The sequence below is a fragment of the Carcharhinus amblyrhynchos genome, unplaced genomic scaffold, assembly GCF_965287045.1.
Source record: "Carcharhinus amblyrhynchos unplaced genomic scaffold, sCarAmb.v2.hapA chromosome_1079, whole genome shotgun sequence".
Lineage (NCBI taxonomy): Eukaryota > Metazoa > Chordata > Chondrichthyes > Carcharhiniformes > Carcharhinidae > Carcharhinus > Carcharhinus amblyrhynchos.
This window is the reverse complement of record NW_027650819.1, coordinates 8430-24711: the sequence shown is the minus strand read 5'-3', so window position 1 is coordinate 24711 and position 16282 is coordinate 8430. Positions and strand designations below refer to the sequence as shown.

General features: G+C 56.0%; 1 protein-coding gene across 1 annotated transcript in view; it reads right to left on the bottom strand.

The window, feature by feature from the left end:
• LOC145340502 (soluble guanylate cyclase 88E-like) overlaps positions 1-14982 on the bottom strand; it is a gene marked incomplete at its 3' end in the record, with an annotated part of 31547 nt that extends 16565 nt beyond the window's left edge. Inside the window, exons 1-7 of the mRNA XM_080184971.1 lie at positions 14917-14982; positions 13454-13586; positions 11556-11730; positions 8098-8447; positions 6126-6252; positions 4586-4711; positions 1709-1802 (exon numbers count right to left, since the gene is read on the bottom strand). Coding sequence (XP_080041097.1) covers positions 1709-1802; positions 4586-4711; positions 6126-6252; positions 8098-8447; positions 11556-11730; positions 13454-13586; positions 14917-14924 — 1013 coding nt within the window. The remainder of the gene's footprint in view (positions 1-1708; positions 1803-4585; positions 4712-6125; positions 6253-8097; positions 8448-11555; positions 11731-13453; positions 13587-14916) is intronic.
• Positions 14983-16282: the final 1300 nt, after the last annotated feature.

Here is a 16282-nt window from a genome sequence, read left to right as displayed (position 1 = left end):
TCAACTCCGATCTAAACCACCCCCTCTTCTCTTGAGGCTGCGCCCTCGAGTCCTGCTGTCCTTTCTAAGCGGGAAGAACCTCTCTACCTCTACCCTATCCATCCCCTTCATTATCTTACACGTCTCTATAAGATCCCCCCTCATCCTTCTAAACTCTGGTAGACTTCTATCAGGGCCTCCCCCCCTCAACCTCCAGTGAGAACAGACCAAGTTTCTCCAACCTCTCCTCGCAGCTAATGCCCTCCGTACCAGGGGCAACACCCTGGTAAATCTTTTCTGTAACCCTCTCCAAAGCCTCCACAACCCCCTAGTAGTCTGGGCGTCCCTAGTTGCCCTAGGAGGGGCAGTTGAGAGGTCAACCGCATTGCTGTGTGTGGCTCTGGACTCACTTGTAGGCCAGACCCTTGGGGGGGTAAGGTAAGGACAGCAGATTTCCCTTACTCGAGAAAGGATAGACTGGCGCTGGAGGGGGTGCGGAGGAGGTTGATTGCGAGGGTTGGCTTACGCGGAGAGACTGAGTAGACTGGGGCGATACTCATTGGGATTCAGAAGAGGGGAGGATCTTATAGAAACATATAAGATTATGAAGGGAACGGATAAGATAGAAACAGGCTATGAACAGGAAGGCGAATGGGACGTTATAGCGAGGGGGATAGAATATAAAAGTAGGGAGGTCTTGCTGCAACTGTACAGGGCACTGGTGAGGCCGCAACTGGAGTACTGTGTGCAGTTTTGGTCGCTGCACTTACGCAAGGATATATTGGCCTTGGAGGGAGTGCAGAGGAGGTTTACCAGGCTGATACCGGAGATGAGGGGGTTGGACTATGAAGAGAGACCAAATAGACTGGGTCTGTACTCGTTGGAGTTTAGAAGGATGGGGGGGGGGATCTTATAGAGACGTATAAGATAATGAAAGGGATGGATAGGGTAGAGGGAGAGAGGTTCTTCCCGCTTAGAAAGGACAGCAGGACTAGAGGGCACAGCCTCAAGATGAGAGGAGGTAGTTTAGATCGGAGTTGAGGAGGAACTTCTTCACTCAAAGGGTGGTGAATCTCTGGAATTCTATGCCCGTTGAAGTGGTGGAGGCTGCCTCGCTAAATATATTTAAGTCACGGGTAGATAGGTTTCTGATAGACAGGGGAATTAAGTGGAGAAAGCGGGAAAGTGGAACTGATCCACTTCAGATCAGCCATGATCTTATTGAATGGCGGGGCAGGCTCGAAGGGCTAGATGGCCAACTCCTGCTCCTATTTCTTATGTTCTTATGTGTGTGAGAGGGAGCGAGTGTGAGAGAGAGCGTGCGCGTCTATATGAGAATGTCTTCGTGCTCTCCCAGACCAGCTGTCTCTAGTGACCTTCCCCAGTTTATTTGACCTCGCAGACACCCACCCACACACACAGAGAACAAAACCCCGCCATAAACCCCAAAACTGATGAAAAAATAACATCAACCATTTGAATAGAAGGCCAAACCCACCCCCCCCCCCCCCACTTTATACGGTGGGTATTCTCTACAACCCTGTGTGACGGAGCTCGACCCTAACGCAGGAAAGCCTTGAATCCCGGCCTCCTCACCGCCTCCCCCCCCACCCCCCCCATGTCCCCGTCCGCCCCGGCGACAGCCCTGCGACCGAGGTTGGGGGGGGGGGGGGAATAGCCGCCGCACAGTCCGATCCCACGCCAGCCGCACCCCGAAAGCAGGACTCACATGGGCGTTCCCAGGAAGATGAGGGAGTCCCACTGTGGAACGTACTTCATTTGACCCTTCAGATGGAGCGGTTTCTTGGGGGTTCGCGCATGTCCTCGAAGATGGTGTCACTGCAGCGGCCTGTCAAAGATGGCGGTGAGCAGGGGGAGGGGGGGGTGGGTGGAGAAAATAAGAACGATGAGGCACCCCCGCCCCACTGTCCCCTCGGAAACGCCCCACTTACGTCAACTCCAAGAGACGGAGGGAACTCTTTGCCCCCTTCTCCTCCTCGATTTGCGCCCCCCTCGTGTTTCACAGAACACCTCCCCCTCCTCCTCCCCCCACCCCACCCCCGGCTCAAGCCCACGCGCTATTCCACCACGCGAGGCGTCGCGATTGCCCACGCACGGTCGGCCATCTTGGGGACACGTGCGCTATGCATTCTGGGAGTTGGCCCACCACCTTTCACTTGACCCTTTAGCCCAGGGCCAGATTTGGGGTGGGGGGTGCAACTGGAGTGACTTGTACCCCCACCCACACCCAGCCGGTCTCTCCGCGCCACTCCCCCCCCCTACCCTGTTACCCTGCTCCACATCGGTTACCATGGCAACGCCCAGCGCCCAAAAAACCACCTCTCCCGCGGAACCCGATAGGATAATACAGACAACACTGCATTGACGTAGCGCCTTTAACCCGGGTGAACGTGCCCCCAGTGGGGGGGGGCAGGGGGAGGGGGAGGGGGGCTTCCCAGGATGGGCAAACAGACAGAATCTGACCCCCCCGTCCCCTCTCCCCAGAGACACACGGGGAGACATCAGGGACAGGCAACCAAAACTTGGACAAAGAGGTGAGTTTTTCAGGGAGAGACAGAGGGAGGGAGAGACAGAGGGAGGGAGAGACAGAGGGAGGGAGAGACAGAGGGAGGGAGAGACAGAGGGAGGGAGAGACAGAGGTGGGGGGGTTTTAGGGAGGGAATTCCAGAGTTTAGGGCCCCCCCCAGGCAGCTGAAGGCACGGCCCCCCCAATGGCGGAGCGATGGGAATCGGGAGATGCTCGAGAGGCCGGAATTGGAGGAACGCAGAGATCTCGGAGGGTTGTAGGGGCTGGAGGAGGTTACAGAGATAGGGAGGGGGGTTGTAGGGGCTGGAGGAGGTTACAGAGATAGGGAGGGGGTTGTAGGGGGCTGGAGGGGATTACAGAGATAGGGAGGGGGGTGTAGGGGGCTGGAGGGGGTTACAGAGATAGGGAGGGGGGTGTAGGGGGCTGGAGGGGGTTACAGAGATAGGGAGGGGGTGTAGGGGGCTGGAGGGGGTTACAGAGATAGGGAGGGGGTGTAGGGGGCTGGAGGGGGTTACAGAGATAGGGAGGGGGTGTAGGGGGCTGGAGGAGGGGGCAGAGATAGGGAGGGGGTGTAGGGGGCTGGAGGAGGTTACAGAGATAGGGAGGGGGTGTAGGGGGCTGGAGGGGGTTACAGAGATAGGGAGGGGGTGTAGGGGGCTGGAGGAGGGGGCAGAGATAGGGAGGGGGTGTAGGGGGCTGGAGGAGGTTACAGAGATAGGGAGGGGGTGTAGGGGGCTGGAGGAGGTTACAGAGATAGGGAGGGGGGTGTGGGGGCTGGAGGGGGTTACAGAGATAGGGAGGGGGTGTAGGGGGCTGGAGGAGGTTACAGAGATAGGGAGGGGGTGTAGGGGGCTGGAGGAGGTTACAGAGATAGGGAGGGGGGTGTGGGGGCTGGAGGGGGTTACAGAGATAGGGAGGGGGGGATGGAGGGGGTTACAGAGATAGGGAGGGGGTGTAGGGGGCTGGAGGAGGGGGCAGAGATAGGGAGGGGGTGTAGGGGGCTGGAGGAGGGGGCAGAGATAGGGAGGGGGGTGTAGGGGGCTGGAGGAGGGGGCAGAGATAGGGAGGGGGGTGTAGGGGGCTGGAGGAGGGGGCAGAGATAGGGAGGGGGGTGTAGGGGGCTGGAGGAGGGGGCAGAGATAGGGAGGGGGGATGGAGGGGGTTACAGAGATAGGGAGGGGGTGTAGGGGGCTGGAGGAGGTTACAGAGATAGGGAGGGGGGGATGGAGGGGGTTACAGAGATAGGGAGGGGGTGTAGGGGGCTGGAGGAGGGGGCAGAGATAGGGAGGGGGTGTAGGGGGCTGGAGGAGGGGGCAGAGATAGGGAGGGGGGTGTAGGGGGCTGGAGGAGGGGGCAGAGATAGGGAGGGGGGTGTAGGGGGCTGGAGGAGGGGGCAGAGATAGGGAGGGGGGTGTAGGGGGCTGGAGGAGGGGGCAGAGATAGGGAGGGGGGTGTAGGGGGCTGGAGGAGGGGGCAGAGATAGGGAGGGGGGTGTAGGGGGCTGGAGGAGGGGGCAGAGATAGGGAGGGGGTGTAGGGGCTGGAGGACGTTGCGGAGATAGGGAGAGGGTGTAGGGGCTGGAAGGGGAGATAGGGAGGGGGGGTGTAGGGGGCTGGAGGGGGTTACAGAGATAGGGAGGGGGTGTAGGGGGCTGGAGGGGGTTACAGAGATAGGGAGGGGGTGTAGGGGGCTGGAGGGGGTTACAGAGATAGGGAGGGGGTGTAGGGGGCTGGAGGGGGTTACAGAGATAGGGAGGGGGTGTAGGGGGCTGGAGGAGGTTACAGAGATAGGGAGGGGGTGTAGGGGGCTGGAGGGGGTTACAGAGATAGGGAGGGGGTGTAGGGGGCTGGAGGGGGGTTACAGAGATAGGGAGGGGGTGTAGGGGGCTGGAGGGGGTTACAGAGATAGGGAGGGGGGTGTAGGGGCTGGAGGGGGTTACAGAGATAGGGAGGGGGGTGTAGGGGCTGGACGGGGTTGCGGAGATAGGGAGGGAAATGGGAACTCCGACACCTTCTCCATCTCCGCTCCCCCCTCTCCAAACGCGTCTGGACGTCTCACCTGTGACCGTCTGGAAGGCCAGGAGCTCAATGTCCTGAGCTGTAGGATTCCCGATGTTCTTCTGTAACAGGGTGCCCCCCACATACTCGTGGTCTGCGCCTATCTGGTCCTCGGGGCTGCCTCCTCCTGTGTACAGAGAGAGACAGGCGAGGGGTGAGATACCGGGGAACTCTCCCATCCATCATTTGCCAGAGGGACGGATCTCCTGACCCGCGAGAGGGACGCGAGGAAATCCGGGAAGCACATTCCCAGAGGCCCGAATTTACAAAACCAGGCGGGGTGGGGGGGTCACCGTCTGGGGATATGGGGTGCACTGTTTGGAACTCACTCCCACAACAAGGATTGAAGCTAAAACATGCCAGGGTAGGATTAGCGCTGCTGCCCCACGGCGCCAGGGACCCGGGTTCGATTCCCGGCTCGGGGTCACTCTCTGTGTGCGGAGTCTGCACATTCTCCCCGTGTCTGCGTGGGTTTCCTCCGGGTGCTCCAGTTTCCTCCCACAGTCTGAAAGATGTGCGGGTTAGGGGTGGATTGGGCCGTGCTAAATTCTCCCTCAGTGTAACCCGGACAGGAACGTGGAGGATTTTCACAGTAACTTCATTGCAGTGTTAATGTAAGCCCACTTGGCCCCCATCAAAACACTCCCAGGACAGGTACAGCACGGGGTTAGATACAGAGTAAAGCTCCCTCTACAGTGTCCCCCCCATCAAACACTCCCAGGACACGGGGTTAGATACAGAGTAAAGCTCCCTCTGCACTGTCCCCCCATCAAACACTCCCAGGACAGGTACAGCACGGGGTTAGATACAGAGTAAAGCTCCCTCTACACTGTCCCCCCCATCAAACACTCCCAGGACAGGTACAGCACGGGGTTAGATACAGAGTAAAGCTCCCTCTACACTGTCCCCCATCAAACACTCCCAGGACGGGGACAGCACGGGGTTAGATACAGAGTAAAGCTCCCTCTACACTGTCCCCCCCATCAAACACTCCCAGGACAGGTACAGCACGGGGTTAGATACAGAGTAAAGCTCCCTCTACACTGTCCCCCCCATCAAACACTCCCAGGACAGGTACAGCACGGGGTTAGATACAGAGTAAAGCTCCCTCTACACTGTCCCCCCATCAAACACTCCCAGGACAGGTACAGCACGGGGTTAGATACAGAGTAAAGCTCCCTCTACACTGTCCCCCCATCAAACACTCCCAGGACAGGTACAGCACGGGGTTAGATACAGAGTAAAGCTCCCTCTACACTGTCCCCCCCATCAAACACTCCCAGGACAGGTACAGCACGGGGTTAGATACAGAGTAAAGCTCCCTCTACACTGTCCCCCCATCAAACACTCCCAGGACGGGGACAGCACAGGTCGAGTGTTGCTCTGAGTGGTGAAAGGTTGTTGGTGGATTTGGGGCTAATTTTTGGGTGGTGGACTTGTACAGGGAGGGTGTGATACTGAAGGGGGTGTGGGCACAGCGGCACGGGGAGTGTCCCACGTCGCGGTTGGTGCTGCAGGGACGGAGGAGGGTTAACTCTGACCTGTGCCGCTCTCCTTTTCCTCCTTCGCTCCCTCGTCCTTGTCTGCCTGGTTGACGCTGGCCTTCTGTTTACTCTCCACCACCGCTTTCGACATCAGCTCAAAGACGTTGTTCAGGTGGGTGTAGATCTGCCGAGACCGGGTAGAATCGCTGCCAGTTAGCCAAAGGTTCGCTCGTGCCCCCGCCTTCCCCTGGGGTCGGCACCCGGCATCCCCTCCAGCACGGTCTCTCGGACTGCGGGAGGAAACCGGGGGGCACCCGGAGGAAACCCACGCAGACACGGGGAGAATGTGCAGACTCCGCACGCAGACAGTGACCCCGAGCCGGGAATCGAACCCGGGTCCCTGGCCCCGTGAGGCAGCAGTGCTTAACATTACGCCACCTTTCGGGCTGTGGGAGGAAACCGGAGCACCCGGAGGAAACCCACGCAGACACGGGGAGAATGTGCAGTCTCCGCACACAGACAGTGACCCCGAGCTGAGAATCGAACCCGGGTCCCTGGCACTGTGAGGCAGCAGTGCTAACCCACTGTGCCACCGTGCCGCCCCTACGTAACAGATTCCCCTGGAAGAAATTCCCCTGGAGGAGGCTCCGATATCAGTCCTGTCCTTGTCTGTTTACCCCTGGGTTGGTATCTCCCCCTCCGAGAGGGGGCACAGCCGTGGTACAGAGGGGTCTGGTTCAGTGAGAGGATCTTTTTGATTTGATTTATTATTGGGGTACAGTGAAAAGTATGTCTGTGTGGAGTCTGCACATTCTCCCCGTGTCTGCATGGGTTTCCTCCGGGTGCTCCGGTTTCCTCCCACAGTCCGAAAGACTGTGCTGGTTAGAGTGCGGATTGGGCCGTGCTAAATTCTCCCTCAGTATGGGGGATTTTCACAGTAACTTCATTGCAGTGTTAATATAAGCCAACTAGTGACTAATAAATAAAGATTACTTTTATTTAAGTTTACACTGTCCCCCCATCAAACACTCCCAGGACAGGTACAGCACGGGGTTAGATACAGAGTAAAGCTCCCTCTACACTGTCCCCCCATCAAACACTCCCAGGACAGGGACAGCACGGGGTTAGATACAGAGTAAAGCTCCCTCTACACTGTCCCCCCATCAAACACTCCCAGGACAGGTACAGCACGGGGTTAGATACAGAGTAAAGCTCCCTCTACACTGTCCCCCCCATCAAACACTCCCAGGACAGGTACAGCACGGGGTTAGATAGAGAGTAAAGCTCTCCTCTACACTGTGCCCCCATCAAACACTCCCAGGACAGGGACAGCACGGGGTTAGATACAGAGTAAAGCTCCCTCTACACTGTTCCCTCCATCAAACACTCCCAGGACAGGTACAGCACGGGGTTAGATACAGAGTAAAGCTCCCTCTACACTGTTCCCTCCATCAAACACTCCCAGGACAGGTACAGCACGGGGTTAGATACAGAGTAAAGCTCCCTCTACACTGTCCCCCCATCAAACACTCCCAGGACAGGTACAGCACGGGGTTAGATACAGAGTAAAGCTCCCTCTACACTGTCCCCCCCATCAAACACTCCCAGGACAGGTACAGCACGGGGTTAGATACAGAGTAAAGCTCCCTCTACACTGTCCCCCCATCAAACACTCCCAGGACAGGTACAGCACGGGGTTAGATACAGAGTAAAGCTCCCTCTACACTGTCCCCCCCATCAAACACTCCCAGGACAGGTACAGCACGGGGTTAGATACAGAGTAAAGCTCCCTCTACACTGTCCCCCCCATCAAACACTCCCAGGACAGGTACAGCACGGGGTTAGATACAGAGTAAAGCTCCCTCTACACTGTCCCCCATCAAACACTCCCAGGACAGGGACAGCACGGGGTTAGATACAGAGTAAAGCTCCCTCTACACTGTCCCCCCCATCAAACACTCCCAGGACAGGGACAGCACGGGGTTAGATACAGAGTGAAGCTCCCTGTCCCCCCCCATCGAACACTCACATTGTCCCAGTTGAATTCCAGCATGGGACGTACTAAGATGAATTCGGCATCCACCTTCTTGCCCTGAAGCTCGGAGAAGACCTCCTTGAGCCCCTCCCCGATGCGATACATGGTCATGTCACGGCGGAAGATCATACTGAAGGGGAACATGTCAAAAATGATGCCTTTCTTCATGGGGAGTTTCTCGTAGCCGGGGGCAGCCTTCAGTTGGGGGGTCCGGTGTTTAAACGCCGCGTTGTCAAAGTTCATCTTGTAGACCACGTAGGTCATCTTTTCAGTCTCCTCCTTGGTCAAGATCTCCACCTCGATGTCTGTGTTGTAGAACTGGCGGCCAACTTGGGAGAGCTGCCCTGGGAGGGAGGAGAGAGAGAGACGCTACGCGCAAGAGGGCACACACACCCCTCCACCCACCCTCCCCCACAGTGCGGCGCTCCCTCGGCACCGACCCTCCCCACAGTGCGGCGCTCCCTCAGCACCGACCCTCCCCACAGTGCGGCGCTCCCTCGGCACCGACCCTCCCCACAGTGCGGCGCTCCCTCGGCACCGACCCTCCCCACAGTGCGGCGCTCCCTCGGCACCGACCCTCCCACAGTGCGGCGCTCCCCCAGCACCGACCCTCCCACATGCGGCGCTCCCTCAGCACCGACCCTCCCCACAGTGCGGCGCTCCCTCGGCACCGACCCTCCCCACAGTGCGGCGCTCCCTCGGCACCGACCCTCCCACAGTGCGGCGCTCCCTCAGCACCGACCCTCCCCACGGTGCGGCGCTCCCTCAGCACCGACCCTCCCCACAGTGCGGCGCTCCTTCAGCACCGACCCTCCCCACAGTGCGGCGCTCCCTCAGCACCGACCCTCCCCACAGTGCGGCGCTCCCTCAGCACCGACCCTCCCACAGTGCGGCACTCCCTCAGCACCGACCCTCCCACAGTGCGGCCCTCCCTCAGCACCGTCCATTTAATACGAGGGTAGCACAGTGGGTTAGCACTACTGCCCCACAGCGCCAGGGTCCCGGGTTCGATTTCTGGCTCGGGTCACTGTCTGTGTGTGGAGTCTGCACATTCTCCCCGTGTCTGCGTGGGTTTCCCCCGGGGGCTCCGGTTTCCTCCCACACCCCCAAAGTCTGTTCTGGTTAGGGTGTGGATTGGGCCGTGCTAAATTCTCCCTCAGTGTAACCCAAACAGGAGTGTGGTGACTGGGAAATTCTCACAGTAACTTCATTGCGGTGTTAATATAAGCCTAATGGTGACGAGTGAATAAACTTCAAAAGCTTCCTCCCACAGTACAAACATGTTGCAGTTAGGTGGATGAGCCATGCTAATGTCCTTTAGGGGAAGGTACCCTGCCATCCTACATGTGACTGCAGACCCCCCCCCTCTCTGCCTGCACTCACAGCAATATGGTCAACAATTTAGCATGGCCAATCCACCCTAACCTGCACATCTTTGGACACTAAGGGGCAATTTAGCATGGCCAATCCACCCTAACCTGCACATCTTTGGACACTAAGGGACAATTTAGCATGGCCAATCCACCCTAACCTACTCATCTTTGGACACTAAGGGGCAATTTAGCATGGCCAATCCACCCTAACCTACACATCTTTGGACACTAAGGGACAATTTAGCATGGCCAATCCACCCTAACCTACTCATCTTTGGACACTAAGGGGCAATTTAGCATGGCCAATCCACCCTAACCTACACATCTTTGGATACTAAGGGGACAATTTAGCATGGCCAATCCACCCTAACCTACACATCTTTGGACACTAAGGGACAATTTAGCATGGCCAATCCACCCTAACCTACTCATCTTTGGACACTAAGGGGCAATTTAGCATGGCCAATCCACCCTAACCTACACATCTTTGGATACTAAGGGGACAATTTAGCATGGCCAATCCACCCTAACCTACACATCTTTGGATACTAAGGGGACAATTTAGCATGGCCAATCCACCCTAACCTACACATCTTTGGACACTAAGGGGCAATTTAGCATGGCCAATCCACCCTAACCTACACATCTTTGGATACTAAGGAACAATTTAGCACGGCCAATCCACCTAACCTGCACTTCTTTGGACACTAAGGGACAATTTAGCACAGCCAATCCACCCTAACCTACACATCTTTGGACACTAAGGGGACAATTTAGCACAGCCAATCCACCCTAACCTGCACATCTTTGGACACTAAGGGACAATTTAGCATGGCCAATCCACCCTAACCTACACATCTTTGGACACTAAGGGGCAATTTAGCACGGCCAATCCACCCTAACCTGCACATCTTTGGACAATAAGGGACAATTTAGCATGGCCAATCCACCCTAACCTACACATCTTTGGACACTAAGGGACAATTTAGCACGGCCAATCCACCCTAACCTGCACATCTTTGGACACTAAGGGACAATTTAGCATGGCCAATCCACCCTAACCTGCACATCTTTGGACACTAAGGGACAATTTAGCACGGCCAATCCACCCTAACCTACACATCTTTGGACACTAAGGGACAATTTAGCATGGCCAATCCACCCTAACCTACACATCTGGAATTCTCTGCCCGTTGAAGTGGTGGAGGCTGCCTCGCTAAATATTTTTAAGAAGCGGGTTGATGGGTTTTTGGTAAGAGAGGGGATTCAGGGTTATGGGGAGAGGGCGGGAAAGTGGAACTGAGCCACGACAGATCAGCCATGATCTTATTGAATGGCGGGGCAGGCTCGAAGGGCCAGATGGCCTACTCCTGCTCCTATTTCTTATGTTCTTATGTTCTTATCTTTGGACCCTAAGGGACAATTTAGCATGGCCAATCCACCCTAACCTACACATCTTTGGACACTAAGGGACAATTTAGCATGGCCAATCCACCCTAACCTACACATCTTTGGACCCTAAGGGACAATTTAGCACGGCCAATCCACCCTAACCTACACATCTTTGGACACTAAGGGACAATTTAGCACGGCCAATCCCCCTAACCTACACATCTTTGGACACTAAGGGACAATTTAGCATGGCCAATCCACCCTAACCTACACATCTTTGGACACTAAGGGACAATTAAGCATGGCCAATCCACTAAACCTACACATCTTTGGACACTAAGGGACAATTTAGCACGGCCAATCCACCCTAACCTACACATCTTTGGACACTAAGGGACAATTTAGCACGGCCAATCCACCCTAACCTACACATCTGTCGGACTGTGGGAGGAAACCCACGCAGAGACGGGGAGAATGTGCCGACTCCACCCACAGACACGTGACCCAAGATCGGGAACGGGTCCCTGGCGCTGCGGGGCAGCGGTGCCAACACGCTGTGCCACCCGAGAGACAGAGCCTTCCCGAGCCATGCCTCCAACCCTCCCCCCGCCCCCCCCCCCCCCCCCCCCCCCCCCCCACACTCCCTCCTCTCCTCTCTCTCTTCCTTCTCCCCCTCCTCAACCTTACCCTTGACGAACTGCGTGAAACCCTTGCGGGTGCTGCGGTAGTGGAGGGTCAGGCTGGTTTCACACTCTTCCTCCACGCAAAAGCTCGGCGGCTGGACCTTGGGGAAGGAGAAGCGAAAGTACTCGTGCAGGTTGTCCAGCTCGTTGATGAAGTCGCGGACGTTGCGTCCCAGGACCTGGAGGCAGCAGGGGACGGGGAGGCGAAAGAAAGCGCAGAGTTTGCGTTTGGAAAATCGCGGACCTCCTACCAGCCGGGTTCGGAGATCTGCGGCGCACGGAATCTGGTGTGGCGCCAATAATCTCTCCCGAGGCAGCGGGAAGTGTGGACGGAGTGAACGGGTGGGAGGCTGGTTTGCGTGATGGGATTGGGGCTACAAAGGAGATGGTCATCGACCTCAGGAGGCGTAGAGAAGGACATTCCCCTGTCTACATCAACGGGGACCGAGTAGAAAGGATCGAGAGAGCTTCAAGGTGTCCAGATCACCTGTCCTGGTCCCCCCCACACTATAGTTAAGAAAGCCCCACCAATGCCTCTACTTTCTCAGAAGACTAAGGAAATTCGGCATGTCCGCTCCGACTCTCACCAACTTTTACAGATGCCCCATAGAAAGCATCCTTTCTGGTTGTATCACAGCTCGGTCTGGGCTCCTGCTCTGCCCAAGACCGCAAGGAACTACAAAAGGGTGGTGAATGTAGCCCCCAATCCATCACACAAACCAGCCTCCCATCCACTGACTCCGTCTACACTTCCCGCTGCCTCGGGGAAAAGCAGCCGGGATAATCAAGGACCCCCCCCACACACACCCCGGACATTCTCTCTTCCACCTTCTTCCATCGGGGAAAAAGATACAAAAGTCTGAGGTCCCGTACCGACCGACTCAAGAACAGCTTCTTCCCTGCTGCCATTTGAATGAGTCCCACATTCTCCACCCCACCACTTCCCCCCCCATGGGAGTGAGTCCCACATTCTCTCTCACTCCAAGCATGGGATAGGGGGGAGAGATATCGGACTGGGGGGGGGGGATGTGGGTTGGACAGGGGGGATATGGACTGGACGGGGGATATGGGACTGGGGAGGGGGGGATATGGGACTGGACAGGGAGATATGGGACTGGACAGGGGGAGTATGGGCTGGACAGGGAGATATGGGCTAGACAGAGGGGTATATGGGACTGGACGGGGGGATATGGGACTGGGGAGGGGTATATGGGACTGGGGAGGGGTATATGGGACTGGACGGGGGATATGGGACTGGGGAGGGGTATATGGGACTGGATGGGGGGATATGGGACTGGGGAGGGGTATATGGGACTGGACGGGGGGATATGGGACTGGGGAGGGGTATATGGGACTGGACGGGGGGATATGGGACTGGGGAGGGGTATATGGGACTGGGGAGGGGTATATGGGACTGGACAGGGGATATGGGACTGGGGAGGGGTATATGGGACTGGGGAGGGGTATATGGGACTGGGGAGGGGTATATGGGACTGGACAGGGGGGATATGGACTGGGGAGGGGGATATGGACTGGGGAGGGGGATGTGGGCTGGACAGGGAGATATGGGCTAGACAGAGGGGTATGTGGGACTGGGGAGGGGTATATGGGACTGGACGGGGGGATATGGGACTGGGGAGGGGGGATATGGGACTGGACAGGGGGGATATGGACTGGGGAGGGGGATGTGGGCTGGACAGGGGGGATATGGGACTGGACAGGGAGATATGGGCTAGACAGAGGGGTATATGGGACTGGACAGGGGGGATATGGGCTGGATGGGGGGATATGGGACTGGGGAGGGGGATATGGGACTGATGTGTGTTAGCTATCCTGATGTATTTCACGGGGGGGTTGGGTTGGGGGCTGTTTGGGGGGGGTGGTCCACACTATCAGCCTCACCTTGAGGATCCTCTCGTATCCATAGTTTCCGATTCTCTTCACCATGTAGACCCCAAACGCGTACATGAGTTCATCGTGAGTCTTCCCCAGGACCTGCCCTGCTGCCTTGGCCATTCGCAGGATCAGGTTATCGCTTCACAACAGCAGAGAACAGAATCAGTCCCAGAACAACAACCTGCATTGATATAGCACCTTAACCCAGTGAACCATCCCCCTGGGGACTTCACAGACACACCAATCAGACAGAATCTGACCCTCCGAGACTCACGGGGAGATATTAGGGACAGAGAGAGAGAGAGAGAGAGACAGAGAGAGAGAGAGAGACAGAGAGAGAGAGAGAGAGAGACACAGAGAGAGACACAGAGAGAAAGAGAGAGAGAGTATGTGCTGGAGGAGGTTACAGAGACAGAGGAGAGAATGTAGGTCTCTATTTTCTCCCTCTACACTGTCCCCCCCATCAAACACTCCCAGGACAGGTACAGCACGGGGTTAGATACAGAGTAAAGCTCCCTCTACACTGTCCCCCCATCAAACACTCCCAGGACAGGTACAGCACGGGGTTAGATACAGAGTAAAGCTCCCTCTACACTGTCCCCCCATCAAACACTCCCAGGACAGGTACAGCACGGGGTTAGATACAGAGTAAAGCTCCCTCTACACTGTCCCCCCATCAAACACTCCCAGGACAGGTACAGCACGGGGTTAGATACAGAGTAAAGCTCCCTCTACACTGTCCCCCCATCAAACACTCCCAGGACAGGTACAGCACGGGGTTAGATACAGAGTAAAGCTCCCTCTACACTGTCCCCCCATCAAACACTCCCAGGACAGGTACAGCACGGGGTTAGATACAGAGTAAAGCTCCCTCTACACTGTCCCCCCCATCAAACACTCCCAGGACAGGTACAGCACGGGGTTAGATACAGAGTAAAGCTCCCTCTACACTGTCCCCCCATCAAACACTCCCAGGACAGGTACAGCACGGGGTTAGATACAGAGTAAAGCTCCCTCTACACTGTCCCCCATCAAACACTCCCAGGACAGGTACAGCACGGGGTTAGATACAGAGTAAAGCTCCCTCTACACTGTCCCCCCATCAAACACTCCCAGGACAGGTACAGCACGGGGTTAGATACAGAGTAAAGCTCCCTCTACACTGTCCCCCCATCAAACACTCCCAGGACAGGTACAGCACGGGGTTAGATACAGAGTAAAGCTCCCTCTACACTGTCCCCCATCAAACACTCCCAGGACAGGTTACGGGTTAGATACAGAGTAAAGCTCCCTCTACACTGTCCCCCCCATCAAACACTCCCAGGACAGGTACAGCACGGGGTTAGATACAGAGTAAAGCTCCCTCTACACTGTCCCCTCCATCAAACACTCCCAGGACAGGTACAGCACGGGGTTAGATACAGAAAGGTGGACACTGTGAGATCGAGGGGTCTTTTGCAGCTGCTTACTTGTACATCTGATGCTTGACGAATTTGAGGTGTGGGATTCCGCTCTGGCCTCAATGAGACGCCAAACATCCTCACCGTAAAGTTCATTGATGTAGTCATTGACTGCTTCAAGGTACAGACCGTACATCTTCAGAACCGTGGGATCCTGCTACACCTTGGCACAGGGGAAAGAAAGGTTAACAGGCATTCTGAACCAAAGGAGAAGCCATTCAGCCCACCTTCAATGCTAAATTGTCCCTTAGTGTCCAAAGATGTGTAGGTTAGGGTGGATTGGCCATGCTGAATTGTCCCTTAGTGTCCAAAGATGTGTAGGTTAGGGTGGATTGGCCATGCTGAATTGTCCCTTAGTGTCCAAAGATGTGTAGGTTAGGGTGGATTGGCCGTGCTAAATTGTCCCTTAGTGTCCAAAGATGTGTAGGTTAGGGTGGATTGGCCGTGCTAAATTGTCCCTTAGTGTCCGAAGATAACATAAGAACATAAGAACATAAGAAATAGGAGCAGGAGTAGGCCATCTAGCCCTTCGAGCCTGCCCCGCCATTCAATAAGATCATGGCTGATCTGTTGTGGCTCAGTTCCACATTCCCGCCCTCTCCCCATAACCCTTAATCCCCTCTCTTATCAAAAACCCATCAACCCGCGTCTTAAAAATATTTAGCGAGGCAGCCTCCACCACTTCAACGGGCAGAGAATTCCAGAGATTCACCACCCTTTGAGTGAAGAAGTTCCTCCTCAACTCCGTTCTAAACCGCCCCCCCTTTATCTTGAGGCTGTGCCCCCTAGTCCTACTGTCCTTTCTGAGCGGGAAGAGTCTCTCCACCTCTATCCTATCCATCCCATTCATCATCTTATACGTCTCAATGAGATCTCCCCTCATTCTTCTAAACTCTAACGAGTACAAGCCTAGTTTATTCAGCCTCTCCTCATAGCTCAACCCCCTCAACTCCGGTATCAGCCTAGTAAACCTCCTCTGCACTCCCTCCAAGGCTAAAATATCCTTGCGCAGGTGCGGCGCCCAAAACTGCACACAGTACTCCAGCTGCGGCCTCACCAATGCCCTATACAGCTGCAGCAAGACCTCCCTACTTTTATATTCAATCCCCCTCGCTATTAAAGCCAGCATCCCATTTGCCTTCCTGACCACCTGCTGCACCTGCAGGCTGGGTTAGGTTAGATGTGTAGGTTAGGGTGGATTGGCCATGCTAAATTGTCCCCTTAGTGTCTAGTGATTGTTCGGGTAAATAAGTAGGTTGTGGGTATTGTGGCTGGTACTGGCTCAGTGGACCAAATGGCCTCCTTCTGCTCTGTAGAGGTTCTATGATTCTCCCTTCTCTTTCTCTCTCTCTGTCTCACTCCATTCTCTCTCTTT